The sequence below is a fragment of the Oncorhynchus mykiss genome, chromosome 29, assembly GCF_057628025.1.
Source record: "Oncorhynchus mykiss isolate SJ-2025 chromosome 29, ASM5762802v1, whole genome shotgun sequence".
Lineage (NCBI taxonomy): Eukaryota > Metazoa > Chordata > Actinopteri > Salmoniformes > Salmonidae > Oncorhynchus > Oncorhynchus mykiss.
In genome coordinates, this window is record NC_143050.1 from 26,041,152 (window position 1) to 26,061,211 (window position 20,060).

The 20,060-nt window shown below is 43.7% G+C and overlaps 1 protein-coding gene across 2 annotated transcripts in view; it reads left to right on the forward strand.

Annotated features, from left to right (window-relative positions):
* LOC110509815 (astrotactin-2) overlaps positions 1–20,060 on the forward strand; it is a 471,341-nt gene that overhangs the window by 165,496 nt on the left and 285,785 nt on the right. For both annotated transcript variants that reach the window (XM_036967227.2, XM_090226889.1), the window contains exon 5: positions 19,186–19,293. In XM_036967227.2, coding sequence (XP_036823122.2) covers positions 19,186–19,293 — 108 coding nt within the window. The remainder of the gene's footprint in view (positions 1–19,185; positions 19,294–20,060) is intronic.

The window sequence follows — 20,060 nt, forward strand, 5'->3', positions numbered from 1 at the left end:
ATCAGTGATGAGCAGACAGTGGTGAGGCTGAGGCAGGCTGCAATGCAGGAGGCAGAGAAGACCGAGAGAGGGACAAAGCAAGCAGATGGAGAGGCCATCCAAGGACAGTAAAGCAAAACCTACACTTAAAAAAAGACAATTAGTGCAATTAAACAATACAGTTCTTAAAGTTTGAATATCATATGGTTTATATCGCTGGTTGTTCATCTTATCTCAATCGCCCACTGGAGTTTATAGTTTACCCCTCTTTTTTCACCACTGTCATATTTATTGACATGAGGATAGAGACAAGTACACAAACAGATTTTAAAGAGGATTATTTTTTTACTTTTTTTATTTCACCTTTTTTAACCAGGTAGGCCAGTTGAGAACAAGTTCTCATTTACAACTGCGACCTGGCCAAGATAAAGCAAAGCAGTGCGACACAAACAACAACACAGAGTTACACATGGAATAAAAAAGCGTACAGTCAATAACACAATAGAAAAAAAGAAAGTCTATATACACCGTGTGCAAATGGCATGAGGAGATAGGCCATAGTAGCAAGTAATGGGTGTTGTTATCGTGACCAGAGATAAGGCAGAGCTTTACCTAGCATAGACTTATAGATGACCTGGAGCCAGTGGGTCTGGCGACGAATATGTAGCGAGGGGCAGCCGATTAAAGTATACAGGTCGCAGTGCTGGGTGGTATATGGCGTTTTGGTGACAAAACGGATGGCACTGTGATAGACTGCATCCGGTTTGCTGAGTAGAGTGTTGAAGGCTATTTTGAAAATGACATCGCCGAAGTCGAGGATCGGTAGGATAGTCAGTTTTACTAGGGTATGTTTGGCGGCAAGAGTGAAGGAGGCTTTGTTGTGAAATAGAAAGCTGATTCTGGATTTAATTTTGGATTGCAGATGTTTAATATGAGTCTGGAAGGAGAGTTTTCAGTCTAGCCAGACCCCTAGGTATTTGTAGTTGTCCACATATTCTAAGTCAGAACCGTCCAGAGTAGTGATGCTAGTCGAGCGGGTGGATGCAGGCAGCTATCGGTTGAAAAGCATGCATTTAGTTTTACCTGCGTTTAAGAGCAGTTGGAGGCCACGGAAGGAGTGTTGTATGGCATTGAAATTTGTTTGGAGGTTGGTTAACACAGTGTCCAAAGAAGGGCCAGATGTATACAGAATGGTGTTTTCTGCATAGAGGTGGATCAGGGATTCACCTGCAGCAAGAGCGACATCATTGATATTTACAGAGAAAAGAGTCGGCCCGAGAATTGAACCCTGTGGCACCCCCATAGAGAATGCCAGAGTTACGGACAACAGGCCCTCCGATTTGACACACTAAACTCTCAGAGAAGTAGTTGGTGAACCAGGCGAGGCAGTCATTTGAGACAACAAGGCTGTTGACTCTGCTGATAAGAATACGGTGATTGACAGAGTCGAAAGCCTTGGCCAGGTCGATGAAGACGGCTGCACAGTACAATATTTTATCGATGGTGGTTATGATATCACTTAGTACCTTGAGCATGGCTAAGGTGCACCCGTGACCAGCTCGGAAACCGGATTGCACAGCCGGAGAAAGTACGGTGGGATTCGAAATGGTTAGTGATCTCTTTATTTTCTTGGCTTTCGAAGACTTTAGAAAGGCAGGGCAGGATGGATATAGGTCTATAACAGTTTGGGTCTAGAGTGTCACCCCCTTTGAAGAGGGGTATGACTGCGGCAGCTTTCCAATCTTTAGGGATCTGGGACGATACGAAAGAGAGGTTGAACAGACTGGTAATAGGGGTTGCAACAATGGCGGCGGATAATTTTAGAAAGAGAGGGTCCAGATTGACTTGCCCAGCTGATTTGTACCGGTCTAAGTTTTGCAGCTCCTTCAGAACATCTGCTATCTGGATTTGAGTGAAGGTTAAGCTGGGGAGGCTTGGGAAAGTAGCTGCGGGGGGAGCTGTTGGCTAGCTAGCTTTACAGAGATTAGTGAGCCAGACAGTGATGAGCAGACAGTGGTGAGGCTGAGGCAGGCTGCAATGCAGGAGGCAGAGAAGACCGAGAGAGGGACAAAGCAAGCAGATGGAGAGGCCATCCAAGGACAGTAAAGCAAAACCTACACTTAAAAAAAGACAATTAGTGCAATTAAACAATACAGTTCTTAAAGTTTGAATATCATATGGTTTATATCGCTGGTTGTTCATCTTATCTCAATCGCCCACTGGAGTTTATAGTTTACCCCTCTTTTTTCACCACTGTCATATTTATTGACATGAGGATAGAGACAAGTACACAAACAGATTTTAAAGAGGATTATTTTTTTACTTTTTTTATTTCACCTTTTTTAACCAGGTAGGCCAGTTGAGAACAAGTTCTCATTTACAACTGCGACCTGGCCAAGATAAAGCAAAGCAGTGCGACACAAACAACAACACAGAGTTACACATGGAATAAAAAAGCGTACAGTCAATAACACAATAGAAAAAAAGAAAGTCTATATACACCGTGTGCAAATGGCATGAGGAGATAGGCCATAGTAGCAAGTAATGGGTGTTGTTATCGTGACCAGAGATAAGGCAGAGCTTTACCTAGCATAGACTTATAGATGACCTGGAGCCAGTGGGTCTGGCGACGAATATGTAGCGAGGGGCAGCCGATTAAAGTATACAAGTCGCAGTGCTGGGTGGTATATGGCGTTTTGGTGACAAAACGGATGGCACTGTGATAGACTGCATCCGGTTTGCTGAGTAGAGTGTTGAAGGCTATTTTGAAAATGACATCGCCGAAGTCGAGGATCGGTAGGATAGTCAGTTTTACTAGGGTATGTTTGGCGGCAAGAGTGAAGGAGGCTTTGTTGTGAAATAGAAAGCTGATTCTGGATTTAATTTTGGATTGCAGATGTTTAATATGAGTCTGGAAGGAGAGTTTTCAGTCTAGCCAGACCCCTAGGTATTTGTAGTTGTCCACATATTCTAAGTCAGAACCGTCCAGAGTAGTGATGCTAGTCGAGCGGGTGGATGCAGGCAGCTATCGGTTGAAAAGCATGCATTTAGTTTTACCTGCGTTTAAGAGCAGTTGGAGGCCACGGAAGGAGTGTTGTATGGCATTGAAATTTGTTTGGAGGTTGGTTAACACAGTGTCCAAAGAAGGGCCAGATGTATACAGAATGGTGTTTTCTGCATAGAGGTGGATCAGGGATTCACCTGCAGCAAGAGCGACATCATTGATATTTACAGAGAAAAGAGTCGGCCCGAGAATTGAACCCTGTGGCACCCCCATAGAGAATGCCAGAGTTACGGACAACAGGCCCTCCGATTTGACACACTAAACTCTCAGAGAAGTAGTTGGTGAACCAGGCGAGGCAGTCATTTGAGACAACAAGGCTGTTGACTCTGCTGATAAGAATACGGTGATTGACAGAGTCGAAAGCCTTGGCCAGGTCGATGAAGACGGCTGCACAGTACAATATTTTATCGATGGCGGTTATGATATCACTTAGTACCTTGAGCATGGCTAAGGTGCACCCGTGACCAGCTCGGAAACCGGATTGCACAGCCGGAGAAAGTACGGTGGGATTCGAAATGGTTAGTGATCTCTTTATTTTCTTGGCTTTCGAAGACTTTAGAAAGGCAGGGCAGGATGGATATAGGTCTATAACAGTTTGGGTCTAGAGTGTCACCCCCTTTGAAGAGGGGTTTGACTGCGGCAGCTTTCCAATCTTTAGGGATCTGGGACGATACGAAAGAGAGGTTGAACAGACTGGTAATAGGGGTTGCAACAATGGCGGCGGATAATTTTAGAAAGAGAGGGTCCAGATTGACTTGCCCAGCTGATTTGTACCGGTCTAAGTTTTGCAGCTCCTTCAGAACATCTGCTATCTGGATTTGAGTGAAGGAGAAGCTGGGGAGGCTTGGGAAAGTAGCTGCGGGGGGAGCTGTTGGCCGGGGTTGGGGTAGCCAGGAGGAAAGCATGGCCAGCCGTAGAGAAATGGTTATTCAAATTCTCAATTATCGTGGATTTATCGGTGGTGACAGTGTTACCAAGCCTCAGTGCAGTGGGCTTCTGGGAGGAGGTGCTCTTGTTCTCCATGGACTGTACAATGTCCTCAAAATGTTTGGAGTTAAAGCTACAGGATGCACATTTTTGTTTGAAAAAGTTAGCCTTTGCTTTCCTGACTGACTGCGTGTGTTGGTTCCTGACTTCCCTGAACAGTTGCATATCGCGGGGACTATTCGATGCTATTGCAGTCTGCCACAGGATGTTTTTGTGCTGGTCGAGGGCAGTCAGGTCTGGAGTGAACCAAGGGCTATATCTGTTCTTAGTTCTACATTTTTTGAATGGGGCATGCTTATTTAAGATGGCGAGGAAATTACTTTCCTGACGGGATGAGGTCAATATCCTTCCAGGTCGATTAGAAAGGCCTGCTCGCAGAAGTATTTTAGGGAGCATTTGACAGTGATGAGGGGTGGTCGTTTGACCGCGTACCCATAGCGGATGCAGGCAATGACGCAGTGATCGCTGAGATCCGGATTGAAAACAGCAGAGGTGTATTTGGAGGGCAAGTTCGTCAGGATAATATCTATGAGGGTACCCATGTTTACGGATTTTGGGTTGTACCTGGTGGGATCCTTGATAATTTGTGTGAGGGCGTCTAGCTTAGATTGTAGGACTGCCGGGGTGTTAAGCATATCCCAGTTTAGGTCACCTAACAGAACGAACTCTGAAGAGGGCAATCAATTCACATATGGTGTCCAGGGCACAGCTGGGAGCTGAGGCGGGTCTATAACAGGTGGAAACAGTGAGAGATTTATTTCTGGAGACTAATTTTTAATATTTGAAGCTCAAACTGTTTGGCAAAAGACCTGGAAAGTATGACATAACTTTGTAAGCTATCTCTGCAGTAGATTGCAACTCCTCCCCCTTTGGCATTTCTATCTTGACGGAAAATGTTGTAGTTGGGGATGGAAACCTCAGGATTTTTGGTGGTCTTCCTAAGCCAGGATTCAGACACGGCAAGGACATCAGGGTTGGCGTAGTGTGCTAAAGCAGTGAGCAAAACAATCCTTTCTCTTAGTCTTAATGTTTTTATATCCATTCAGAATAATAGTTCCTCAATATATTTTAAAAATCTTTCCAGCTCTCTCCCTTTCGACCACTTAGCGTGAAAGGGAAAAATGGCATGCTCTGATCCAGTGGAAACATAAAATTGGCCTACCTGATTACTTTTTATCAGTGCTTGACTTGAAATAGGTTCCGGTACTCATTTTGGATGCTGGTATTGTTTATATTTAGGTGCAGGAGCTCCACAATACTTTTGAACTAATATTCTATAAGAGGAATAGGAGCTCAAGCAATAGAAAATTGGAGGCGCTGGTACTCAGCTCCAGGGAGCTCCTACCCAAGTCGAACATTGCTTCTTATCCCTTGCAAAAATAGCCTACAACTGTGTCTGTCCCGAGCTCACTGGCAGATGAAGCTCTGAGGGCCCAGAATATTTTGTTCAATGTTGCAAATTGCTAGTTGGACCCAAGTTAATAGTTAATGCAATGTTTCAAGTTTGTTGCAGACAGGCCATATGTAGCCAATGTGATTTACAGGATATTTATTTTTATCAGGGTATCATCTGCCTGCTGGCTGCAATGTTGACTTTATGTAGGCAATTTTTTACATTGTTGGCAATGGAATTAACATTTTAGGTTTGTATCATTTTAATTTATATTTTGATATCCTTTTGAGATATGCAGACGTTATTATAAATTAAATTAAACTGTTGCACGAAAATGTGCATATGAAAATTGGCATTCCACATGAGAAAGGTTGCCGACTCCTCATGTAGCTTATTATTGGCAACTTCAGCAGAGTAAAGCCAGAATCTGCGAAAGCCAGTAGGAGCAGGAGAAGGATGGTCGGGTCAGGTTAAGATTTTTTTTCTTCTGGCTATCAAGATCTCTGGCTCCTGGACAGTCTGTGGTGCAGCGTGGCGTTGGTGGATGGAGCGAGACATGATGTCCCAGATGTACTCAATTGGATTCAGGTCTGGGGAACGGGCGGGCCAGTCCATAGCATCAATGCCTTCCTCTTGCAGGAACTGCTGACACTCTCCAGCCACATGAGGTCTAGCATTGTCTTGCATTAGGAGGAACCCAGGGCCAACCGCACCAGCATATGGTCTCACAAGGGGTCTGATGATCTCATCTCGGTACCTAATGGCAGTCAGGCTACCTCTGGCGAGCACATGGAGGGCTGTGCGGCCCCCCAAAGAAATGCCACCCCACACCATGACTGACCCACCGCCAAACCGGTCATGCTGGAGGATGTTGCCTGCAGCAGAACGTTCTCCACGGCGTCTCCAGACTCAGTGTGAACCTGTTTTCATCTGTGAAGAGCACAGGGCGCCAGTGGCGAATTTGCCAATCTTGGTGTTTTCTGGCAAATGCCAAACGTCCTGCACGGTGTTGGGCTGCACAACCCCCACCTGTGGACGTCGGGCCCTCATAACACCCTCATGGAGTCTGTTTCTGACTGTTTGAGCAGACACATGCACATTTGTGGCCTGCTGGAGGTCATTTTGCAGGGCTCTGGCAGTGCTCCTCCTGCTCCTCCATGCACAAAGGCGGGGGTAGCGGTCCTGCTGCTGGGTTGTTGCCCTCCTACGGCCTCCTCCACGTCTTCTGATGTACTGGCCTGTCTCCTGGTAGCGCCTCCATGCTCTGGACACTACGCTGACAGACACAGCAAACCTTCTTGCCACAGCTCACATCGACGTACATCTCGCATTGACGTACAACCCACTTGTGTGGGTTGTAGACTCCTTCTCATGCTACCACTAGAGTGAAAGCACCGCCAGCATTCAAAAGTGACCAAAACATACGCCAGGAAGCATAGGAACTGAGAAGTGGTCTGTGGTCACCACCTGCAGAACCACTCCTTTATTGGGGGTGTCTTGCTAATTGCCTATAATTTCCACTTGTTGTCTATTCCATTTGCACAACAGCATGTGAAATTTATTGTCAATCAGTGTTGCTTCCTAAGTGGACAGTTTGATTTCACAGAAGTGTGATTGACTTGGAGTTACATTGTGTTGTTTAAGTGTTGCCTTTATTTTTTTGAGCAGTGTATTTAAGATAGTAATTGGTTGACCATACAGTGACCCAGTTATCAAAATAAATCTCCCCTCCGGATCAGATATGTTTTTGTCAATTATGAATGGAACATTCTTATGGATAAGTATGGCTGTACTGTTTGATTTGAAAGATGAGAAATACACCTGTCCCACCCAAGCTCTGCGGAGTTTGGCATGTTCGGCATCACAGAGGTGTGTCTCTTGTAATAGCGCGATGTCTGCTTTTTCCTTTTTTAGAGCACATAGAATCTTTTTCCGATTTATTGCATGACCTAGACCATGGCAGTTCCATGTCAATAGATTTAAGGTACTAGTCATCGAACAGTAATCAAACTTTAGTGCAAATCATCTCTGGGTAAAAGTGAATAATAGTTACAGCTGCGTTCACATAAAAGGAAAATAAATCGTGTACATAAAATAACAATCTCTGAACACCCCAGCCGAGTTCCCAAACAACTCGACACATCCCGTTGGATCTATTACCCTCCTGCTCAGTCTCAATTCTGTGTACCGAAAAAAAGAAAAAAAAAACGGGAAAAGTTAGCAATGCACAACGTCTCCCCCTCCCCACCAAATAAATGCCTCATCCTCTCCGCCCCGCATTGAGTAAATGACAACGTCCAGGCCACATTAAAAGAGGGAGAAAATAAAATCAATAGCCCAGCCTACATATACCTCCCCCAAGGGACATAGGGAACCACAAGTAATAATAGCAACAACAAAAAAAGAGAAAAAAAGAAAAAAAAGGGGGAAATAAAAGTAGGGTGAAACGTTAGTAGGTCTAGGTTAGGCTATAGAGCCTATCCCTCTCAGCTAAAGGAAAATAAATAGAGATTGGATGGCTATAATAACATTTAACGGGGAGGGTGGGTCTTTGGATATCAGCTATATGTTGTCTTACCTCCTTTAGTAATAGCATTAGTCAGTTTCTCATTGATCAGGATTGTCTTTCAAAAAAACGTTTTTCCTCTTCGGGAGTTTTGAAGTGTCGCAGGGCTCCTTGGTGAAGAACCCTGAGCTCGTTTGGGTATTTTTTCCTCCTGTAGGACTCGTTCCTTGTCGGTGAATCCCAGGAAACGTATGGTGATTGGGCGCGGTGGTTGTCTGGCTGCTGGTGGGGGCCTCTGTGCTCGGTGAGCTCTGTCGAGTTCTATGGGCCTGTCGGTGGACAGGTAGAGCCACTCGGGAAGTTTGTCTTGCAGGTAGCGGATCAGTGACATGTTTCCCTCTTCTTTTCCGCCCAGATTTAATAGAACACAATTATTCCTTCACCCCCTGTTTTCCAGGTCCTCTGTTTTCTCTTCCAGATGCTCTATTTTCTTTTTAGCATATGCTATTGTTTCCATGGCATCTGTCAATAAGTTTTCCATGGATAGGATTCGCCCCTCTGCCTCGTCCAGGCGCCCCGCGTTTATGGTTATCTTGTTGTTGCTGTTCTGTACGTTGGGATCTCAACTCAGAAAGGATGTCTTCGACAGAGTGTGAGGTTGGCATTCGTTGGGCCTTGGGGGAGAGCGGGTCCTCTTGCTCCTGGCTAATGGCGTTAGCTTTTTCTGAAGCTAGCTCCTAAATGGAGGCTTTTTCCCGTCGCTAATGCTCGAGTCCGGGTAAAAATCTCACCTGTAGTGTCGCCTTTTGTAGCCGCCATGACTTTTTTTTACTAAAGCTAAAGGAGTTTGAACTTGGAGTGGAGGTAAGATTAGGAATTGGAAACTACTTGTGCAGAGCTCTTAGTTCACGCGGCCATCTCGTTCAATCCCCCCACATGGGCCATTTTCAAAACAAGAAGTAGCTTTTTAGGGGCAGTCGCTCAGCCACAGCTTGAATGCAGCATGAATTTGATTACCATTGGCAGAGCAGGATAAGACCAGCAATCATGCACTTACTGTACACACACACAGGCATATGCGCATACACACACACACACACACACACACACACACACACACACACGTTGAATGTGTTAGCTGTACTCATCTGCTTGTCATGCCATGTTGTATTTACTGCATCTCCCTGGTGCTTTCACTGCTGAAGTACGGAGAAGGCGTTTGTTTACCCACATCTCTGTATAATTACAGCCTGTATTATTTTGGGTAAACCACACTTAACCTTTCAGGTTTAAACAGATGCAGATTGGGTCACGGGTAGGGGCAGCAATAGATAATTTATGCTGTCCCTCACAGACACGCACACACAGTCATATAGATACAAACTACCACATGTCTTTGCACATACTGACTTATTCATTCACATGTTCACTCTCTCTCATCCCTACAAACAAAGGCAACAAAATTGGCCTTGGCAAATAGTCACGGTCTTGTTAGTTGTGTTCTCAGTAATTCCCTTCCCTGCTTTCATACAAACACATGAAGAGCACACATACATACAGGTGCATGAATATCTCTCTCTCTCTCTCTCATACACACCATCACTCACACTAGCCCACCTGAGCTGAAGTCCATTAGGTGTGGTACTGTGCTGATGTGATGGCGTGCGTGGCAGAAGCAGAGGGTGATCTGTGCTCCCCGACAGAAAAATGATTAGCTTTTATAGTGCAGAATGAACTCATCGCTGCCTCGCCTCGCAGTGTCTGCACCACCTTAATCACTCCCATCACAGGGCAGATTGAAAAGCAGCTCCCGCTTTCTTTCCCCATGTAACCTTTCCCCCCACCCTATCCTCCCTATCCTCTCTCGCTATAGCCCTTCTCTCTCTCTCTCTCTCTCTCTACCACTGTATCATCCCTCTCTCTCTTCCTCACCTCCCTTTCTTTTTAACCTCTGTCCCTCACTTTCTCCCTCTCCACCCACCGTCACTCTTGGTCTCCCTCTCTCTTCCTCACTCCCTCTCATTACATCCTCACTTCCTCTCACTATGTCCTCCAACACTCTCTCCGCTTGTCGCTCTCTCTCCAATTGTCTCTCTCTCTCTCTCTCTCTCTGTTTCATACCTCATATTCCTCCATCATGCCTTGTCACTTGCTGCAGACGCGATCCATCTGGGACTTTGTCAATACAGTATGAATGACTCTTCTTCTGCGAGTAACAATGCATTATTGGAACTACTACGTCCACGTTGAGCTCAGTGTTGGTGCAAGTCAATGTGACGTGCAAAGACAGAAGCTTTCACTATAGTAATTGACATTAAACTTGTAGAGAATACTAAGTCTAATTATTTGGTAAAGGTGTTGATTGAACCATTTCAAAATTCAGGGAGAATTTGAATTGGTACATGTTTTATTTTGAACAGCATATTTTAGTTAGGAAGGGTGTGAATCTACTGCACACACACACACACACACACACACACACACACACACACACACACACACACACACACACACACACACACACACACACACACACACACACACACACATACACACACACACACACACACACACACACACACACACACACACACACACACACACACACACACACTGTTTAGGAGAGAGAGGCAGATGGAGAGATGGAGAGTGGTTGAAGGTGTGACACAACTCAGATAGGCAGGCTGCCGGACTAATGAAAAACTTTACCGTCTTCGCTCTATAGCTTCAGCCTCCAGAGTCAATGCTTTTTATGGACGTGTGTTAGACACCAGTAGTGCCCTTGACATGGAAGAGAGAGCAGGCAGAATGACGACAAGAGAGGATAGGGAGGTGATGCATTTCACAGTAAGGGAGGGAGTGTGGGTATGTGTGTGTGTGAGAGAGAGCGAGAGAGAGGGGGAGAGAGAGACAAGGGGAGTGAGGGGGAGGAGAGACAGAGTTGACACATTTCAATAAGAGGTCCGAAAAACCTCTGTTCTTTGTCACAACCATGTCCTGTCTGTCTGGTACAACACCTACAATAGAAATACATGCACTGAGCGTGTATGTTTTTGTGTGTGAGCTTGTGTGTGTGTGTGGGAGTGCAGTGGTTTTCCTGACAGGCTTGTTAGGCGCTAGTGGCCTCTGTTTTACCTCCTCATTTGTTACACGGGACTGCAGCCTTTAAACTTTTGATGCACATGTTCCCCTACTGACTTGTTTTACTTGCTCTTGGAAGTCGCTCCACTTGCCCATATATCTGCATGAATATCTCAGCATGTTAATGGAGTGATATTTCTCCCTCCTTCCATCTATTTTTCTTTCTTGTCTTCTCTCTCCACTTTCACCGTTTGATCAAGCGTCCGTGCTGTTTCGGCGGTCGTCTCTCTTGAGCTCAATTTGCAAATCAAACTTGAACACGACCCCAGTGTGTGTGTGTGTGTGTATGTGAGGGAGATGGTATGTGTGTGCGTGTGTGTGGTCTGTACATGCGTTCCTGGGTGCGTGTGTATGTGTATGCGTGCGTGTGTGTCTGTGTGCTTGCGTGACTGAACACCTCTCCTCAGTACTGCCGTGCCACCATGACATTAAAGCCCTGATAAATGCGTGGAGATTGAAAAACAAAATGCATAATGAAGGGATTTATAGCCGCTACAGGATAAAGCCGCCTAGAAATAGTGCCATTTAAACTAAGTCAACTAAACCACCCTCGAGAGCAAAAACTGTGACGAGATGAGAATCCTCCAACACCTGTTTTAAATGCACATTCTAAACGTGTGCTTTGCCAGAAGTCTAACGTGATCTCGGTTCAGCTATAGACCTACCCCAGAGATAATTCACCGTCATTACATCCCACACCTCAGAGAGTTACATCAGATAACAGTGGGCTACTTCTTTTATATAGTCACACTATTGTTTTTTTCCAGTACTGAAGGCTTATACATCCTCATCGTCTTCAAATACCGAAAGGACATGGCTTGTATGTGTCTGTGTTCTTTCAGCAGCAGGGGCAGAGTTAGCTTACATCTACATTATTATTATTATTTATGTTTTTATTGCAGTGTCAGACATGATTTAGCGGCGGTGGTGCACCACTGCTAAATGCATAGGGGAAACACTGGTCTCCATCTTAGTTTCCTCTTGAGCTTTATGGATGTTTGGCTTGTTTGATCCTAGGGATCATGGTGATTCAGTCTCTTAATTGTTCTGATTTGTAAAAAATTGAAATAAAATCAATTTCACTTCTCCGCCAATGGAGGGACTCCCCATTGGGCACAGACGCCAATTCAACATCTATTCCACATTGGTTCAATGTCATGGAAACAACATTGTTTCAACCATTTTGTGCCCAGTGGGTCCCAACAGAAGCCAGTCAATGGCCCTTCGAGAGCTTTCCAAATAATTTGGCCTCTGATTGTGTTTTGTCTGCTGTGAACTTAACCTCAGAAATATTTTAGATTGTCCTGGAGGGCTATTGGAGTACCTAGAGTAGGGATGATCAACTTTGATGGGGGTAGGGGCGTAATTGTATTAGTGATTTCATGCGTTTTTACACATTTGCCATAGGGTGGAGAGAAATGTTTGCAATTTTTAACATGATATCTGAGTGAGACTGACTAACAAAATCGAAATTGCTTGCAACAGTAAGTGGAGAGATAGACTGAGGTGTATCTGAGGGCCTTCAAAAGGGGCCACCACTCATAAAGACAAGAGAAACAGGTGAATGAGCTAGCATTTCAGGATGCCTTGACAGTACTAGGACATGCATAAGGCCCCTGAGACATGTGATATATAGGATAATGGATAATGGCTCTATGACATTTCCCATTCCATCAGAGGTAACAACTTATAGGTCTGGCCTCAGCTATCCTTTCCATTCCCTGGATACTCACAATGAAACAATTAAAGCCCTCATCAATCCTCCCCCTAATTGTACGTGACAGAAATCGAAATGCAGGCGGCAGACAGTGCTTAAGGAAAAAGAAGGTATTGGTCTCTAACTGAATTAAGCAGCTTAGGGTGATGAATTTCCACTCACATTATGTAACTAAGGCCAGAAAAAAGCATGGCATTTGAGTTCTTCAGGAACACCCCTCTAAATGTTCCACCAACATTTACTGTTTGAATATTCTATTATCATCTATTTTGCCCACTGCTGTAGGCTATTTGTTTTTCTCAACTATTTTGAGAAAGGGAGCACAATTCTGTATTGGTGTAATAACGGAAAAGATAAAACATCACACTGACATAAGTTACCTATTTCTGTTGTCAGATGTCACAGTTGGACAGACACGTAGGAAATTGTGTTTCTCCTGATCTGAAATACGCGCTACTGTTCCTCGAAAACGTGGCTGGTTTTATTGGCAATGATGGAGAGGTATTTTAGCACTAAGTCTCACCCAAACCTTTTTTTCTTGGCAAACGTCAAGCAAAGGTAGATTAAATACCTTATTTTATTGACTGCATGAATATTACAAGCCATAACTCGTGAAGGACTGTCTGCCTCATAAAGATTTGATTTGAAGTTTTTTCAGGGAAAAGTTTGAGTCACTATTTTGCTTTGTTGCCTACAAACTGGTTTATTTGGGAAAGGACTCAATGTGCTGTAAAATTGGGTATAAATGTATGCATCATGTTAGAATACAATGTGTTAAACATGAACACTAGGATGGAGAGAATGAGAAACAAATGTTCAGAGAATGAGGGAACATGCCTATGATTTAGGCAGACTCAAATTTCTACCTAAAGGTTTCGTTCCTATCCTGTAGTGGAGCAGATGCAGTGTTGAGGAGCTCAAAAACATTCACCAATAGCCTACTGACAAGGTTGATGTTTTCTATATTTCATTTCATCTCTTTTCATTTTCATATAGTTATTTTCTTTTGTTTACGTTGCCGTGCTTGACTGGTCTGTCCTGTCTCCTGCTAATTAGTGAATATGTTGTTGATACAAGTACTCCACTGTATGATCGGTATATGTACTGTATGATCGGTATATATACTGTATGATCGGTATATACACTGTATGATTGGTATATACACTGTATGATCGGTATATACACTGTATGATCGGTATATGTACTGTATGATCGGTATATATACTGTATGATCGGTATATACACTGTATGATCGGTATATACACTGTATGATCGGTATATGTACTGTATGATCGGTATATATACTGTATGATCGGTATATATACAGTATGATCGGTATATACACTGTATGATTGGTATATACACTGTATGATCGGTATATACACTGTATGATCGGTATATGTACTGTATGATCGGTATATATACTGTATGATCGGTATATATACTGTATGATCGGTATATACACTGTGTGATCGGTATATATACTGTATGATTGGTATATATACTGTATGATCGGTATATACACTGTGTGATCAGTATATGTACTGTATGATCGGTATATATACTGTATGATCGGTATATATACTGTATGATCGGTATATGTACTGTATGATCGGTATATGTACTGTATGATCGGTATATATACTGTATGATCGGTATATACACTGTATGATCGGTATATGTACCGTATGATTGGTATATGTGCTGTATGATCGGTATATACACTGTATGATCGGTATATATACTGTATGATCGGTATATGTACTGTATGATCGGTATATGTACTGTATGATCGGTATATATACTGTATGATCGGTATATGTGCTGTATGATCGGTATATACACTGTATGATCGGTATATATACTGTATGATCGGTATATGTACTGTATGATCGGTATATGTACTGTATGATCGGTATATATACTGTATGATCGGTATATATACTGTATGATCGGTATATGTACTGTATGATCGGTATATGTACTGTATGATCGGTATATATACTGTATGATCGGTATATATACTGTATGATCGGTATATGTACCGTATGATCGGTATATGTGCTGTATGATCGGTATATACACTGTATGATCGGTATATGTGTTTACCTAGTGTTATGTCTGCCTTAGGCGTGGTTATGATTCACAAAGGTGTTTTGCCTATCTTTTAACTGTAAATAATTCAATCCCTCTAGATTGTGGGCCATTTTGGAATGCTCCAAGGTGTTTACAAGGCCATGGGGGAGGTGAATATATACCTGTGTGAAGACAATTGGTAAATTTTGCCAAATACAGAATTGGTCATGGAATGCCTACTTACTGTAAGTCAAATCCTTTAGATTTTGGACCCTTTGGTTTTTTGCTGTCTTGAATTGTTTTCTAACTTTGTATCACAATCATTTAACTTGGCTTCCAGATAATGTTGAACAGTGGGATATAGCCTAGTGTATTATACTGTAATGAATTCAGGGGGTTGCCCTAACCTGGACTTGAACTGTTTACAGATGGGCTATGTACAGGTGCGGTGATCTGTTAAGTGTGCCTTGAATTCTAAATGAATCACTGACAGTGTCACCAGCAAAGCACCCCCACACCATCACACCTCCTCCTCCATGCTTCACGGTTGGAAACACACATGCAGAGATCATCCGTTCACCTACTCTGCATCTCACAAAGACACGGCGTTTGGAACCAAAAATCTCAAATTTTGACTTTTTTTTGGGGGACAGATTTCCACCGGTTTAATGTCCATCACTCAGTCTCTTCTTCATATTGGTGTCCTTTAGTAGTGGTTCCTTTGCAGCAATTTGACCATGAAGGCCTGATTCATGCAGTCTCCTCTAAACAGTTGATTTTGACATGTGTCTGTTACTGGAACTCGGTGAAACATTTATTTGGGCTGCAATCTGAGGTGCAGTCAACGCCAATGAAGTTATCGTCTGCAGCAGAGGTAACTCTTGGTCTTCCTTTCCTGTGGCAGTCCTCATGAGAGCCAGTTTCATCATAGCGCGTGGTGGTTTTTGCAACTGCATTTGAAGAAACTTTCAAAGTTCTTCAAATGTTCCGGATTGACTGACCTTCATGTCTTAAAGTAATGATGGACTGCCATTTCTCTTTGCTTATTTGAGCTGTTCTTGCCATAATATGGACTTGGTTTTTTACCAAATATCTTCTGTATACCACCTCTACCTTGTCACAACACAACTGATTGGCTCAAAGACATTACGAAGGAAATCAATTCCACATATGAACTTTTAACAAGGCACGCCTGTTAATTGAAATGCATTCCAGGTGACTACCTCACGAAGCTGGTTGAGTGAATTCCAAAAGGGTGTACAAAGCTGTCATCAGGGCAAAGGGTGGCTACTTTGAATAATCTAAAATTACACTTTTTTGTGTTATTTCATAGTTTTGATGTCTTCACTATTAATCTACAATGTAGAAAATAGTAAAAAATAAAGATAAACCCTTGAATGACTAGGTGTGTCCAAACTATTCACTGGTCCTGTACTGTACTTTCATTCATAGGCTAGGTTGTAGCAACCTCATGATGGGTATAGGGAAAGTTTGAGTATCATGTAGTAGCCTAGACCTCATGAAGCTGGTTGAGAGAATGCCAAGAGTGTGCAAAGCTGTCATCAAGGCAAATGGTAGCTACTTTGAAGAATCTAAAATATAACATATATTTTGATTTGTTTAAAATTTTTTTGGTTACTACATGATTCCATATGTGTTATTTCATAGTTTTGATGTCTTCACTACTATTCTACAATGTAGAAAATAGTAAAAAATAAAGATAAACCCTTGAATGAGTAGGTGTGTCCAAACTATTGACTGGTACTGTATTTCACTCATTTGCCTGTCCCCCTGTTCTGGTACAGATCTACTATTCACATACTGTTGATACTCTCCAAATCCCTCACCCTTGATCCACCCTCCCCTCCCCTCTTCACTGCCTCAGAATACGACATCTTCTGCACTACTCTGACTCTGACCCTGGCCACCTCAACCTGCCTCTCTGACCCTGGCCACCTCAACCTGCCTCTCTGACCCTGGCCATCTCAACCTGCCTCTCTGACCCTGGCCACCTCAACCTGCCTCTCTGACCCTGGCCACCTCAACCTGCCTCTCTGACCCTGGCCACCTCAACCTGCCTCTCTGACCCTGGCCACCTCAACCTGCCTCTCTGACCCTGGCCACCTCAACCTGCCTCTCTGACCCTGGCCACCTCAACCTGCCTCTCTGACCCTGGCCACCGCAAACTGCCTTTCTCGCACCGGACACCTCCGATCCCCAGCAACATGGGTACCATACAGTTGACCCACACAACTTTTTCCATCAAAGAGTACCACAGTATGAGTTATAATACCCATACAACCTAGCGGTCAAAGAGGGAAATGGTTCCAATCGTTTTTGTACCATATTGTTTTCCTTTTATAAACACTTAAAATAAGGGCTGTTTCATGTAGACTTACCCTGGTCTTACGCTTTGATAACTGTGTGAATCTCTCTCGGATAAGGTGACTTTTATACAAATAAACTGAACAAAAATATAAAAGCAACATGCAAATTGTTGGTTCCATGTTTCTTGAGCTGAGGAGTATTTCTGTACTAAAGCCCTTTTGTGGGGTGAAACTCATTCTGATTTGCTGGCTGCCTAGTGGGTGGGCCTATGCCCTGTCAGGCCCACTCATGGCTGCACCCCTGCCCAGTCATGTGAAATCCATAGACCTAATTCATTTATTTAAATTGACTGATTACCTTATATGAACTGTAAATCAGTCAAATCTTTGAAATTGTTGCATGTTGCTTTTATATTTTTGTTCAGGTTTTTATAGGTATTATAAACTCAATATTAGGAAGATGTTCTTAATGTTTGGTATACTTTGTGTATATTGTTTCTCTTTGTTATGGTGAAGGTTTGGTCTCTTATTGTCCTAAGGCTTCCTGCTGCATTCTGATTCTGCAGTTCATCATGCATTTTTTGTGTGCTGCAATAGCTTTATTCAGTGGTTAAAGGGGAGCATGCCTTTCAAGTGCTCCGCTCCATAACACACCTTGAAGTGTGCACCTACCGAGCCCATGCAATCAGGCAAACAGCTTGTCTATTCCAAAGCGTTCACAATTGTCCTGCCAGTCTGAACATTTCACAAAGTGAGACATCTAAGAAAACCTTGCCATCAAATTCCTAAATGATGGAAAGGCTAATTTTGTTTTCCCTAAACATAATTAATTCCAAGGACCCGCTTGTGAAAGCTCGATGCGCTCCTGTCTCCTTGGTGCGCTTTTCCGCGAGGCGGCAAATTGGCACATTTAATCCGGTGTTTCAAGTAGATTTACTAATTCACAACACAACATGAAACGGCTTGCCCCAAAGACAGGTAAGCCTAGGCATTTTGTGGTAATTGTGCTTTTAGTTTCTCACAGCCTTTCTTCTTTACGGTGAGATTGTGTTTGTAGTCCTTGAGAGATTAGATTTAAGCAAAATGCTTTTAGGATGAGTTGAGAAACTTTGAATAGGCCTTAGAGTAAACACTTAGTAGCGCTTTAATGCAGTTTACTTTCAGTGGCCTGCTGGTATCTTAGCGGTGGAGTGAGTTGGGCCAGTTAACGAAGGGCCGCTGGTTCAAATCCCTGAGCCTACTAGTTGAAACATCTGTTGATGTGCCCTTGAGCAAGGCACTTAACCTTACTTGGTCCTGTATAAGAGCATCTGCTAAATAACTTAAATGTTGTGAGTGGGAAATTCAGGGTAATTGAAAACTAAATAATTATGTTTGCTTTATTGTAGTCTACCATTTGTTTTGGATAAGTGGATCTTGATGGGTCAGGGAGTATTGTATAGGCTTAGTTGGTGGCTGAGGGAAGAAGGAAGAGGGAACATTGAAAGAAAATTGGTTTAAGGTGGTGTGTTATTGATTGAAACTAGCTGTCAATTAAAAATACATTGTGTGAGTCCATTCCAGACAGACACTGTAATGGCAGTTTCAGTCGTGGCACAGCCAATGGTTTTGAACAGGTGTCTGGGTATTCAAATTTCAGTCTGTTCACCTCTGTCCTTATTTCACCTCATTCTCCCCAGGATGGATAAAATAATCCACATATCAAAACATGATATTACTTCTCAACCATTCTCCTTTACCACGTCACTGCTCTTTTCAATGTTGAAAATAACTGAATCCACTGTCTTTCATAAATTCTCAAGTTGTCATTGAAATAATGTCAAGAGCCTCATATTCTTTCCCAATGATGGAAAGAATGTGCTTCCCAATGATGTCCTGCTTTTAGATTATATTGAAGCCTCTTGTCAGTGTTGGCACACAATACATTTTTGACACAATATAGTCCTCCACACTGTTCATCCTCCTCTTTTTCTCCCTCTTCCCCTCTTCTTCCAGTGGCTGGTAATGTGTTTGGTCGCCAAGGAGACTCTGGGTCAGAGGGTGATGATGAGACCCAGCTGAAGTTCTACACAGAGCAGCACAGGGGACGCCGACGCAGCAGAGGTGAGACTGGAGAAGGCCTGGGTGTGTCTGTATGTGTGTGCGTGCGTGGTCTAAAAAGCTCCCGAGGTCTAAGAACGTGAAGCCGAATGCCCTTTCTCGCCAGTTCCCCAGCTCCAGTGAGGATCCGCCACTTGAATCCATCATCCCCAGGTCGCTCATCCTCGCGCCTGTTTCCTGGGGTATAGAGACTGTAGTGAGGGAGGCGCAAGGTAGGGAGGCAGTTCCAGATGGCTGTCCACCTAACATACTTTTTGTTCCTCTTGGGGCACGGTCCACTCACTCGTCGCGTCCCACCTCTCATTCGGGAGGGCAGCGAACATTAGAGTTTGAGGAGGAGGTTTTGATGTCCCTCGGCGGAGGTGGACACTCGGACCTTTGTGGCTGCCTGTCCGACATGCGCCCGGAACAAGACTCCTTGTCAGAAGCCTCTGGGGCTTCTTCATCCACAGACAACAAGTTCTCGAACCTGGTACCATCTCTCTATGGATTTCATCATGGGCCTTCCATCATCAGAGGGACACACGGCCATCCTGGTCATTGCGGATCGCTTTTCCAAGATGGCACATTTCATTCCCCTGCCTAAGCTTCCATCTGCACATGAGACTGCTCAGCTAGTCATTCAGCATGTTTTCTGCCTTCATGGACTTCCTCTGGACATAGTCTCTGACCGGGGCCCCCAGTTTGCCTCCAGATTTTGGAGGGCATTCTGTACTCTTCTGGGGTCATCAACCAGTCTGTCCTCGGGTTATCACCCTCAGGCCAACGGT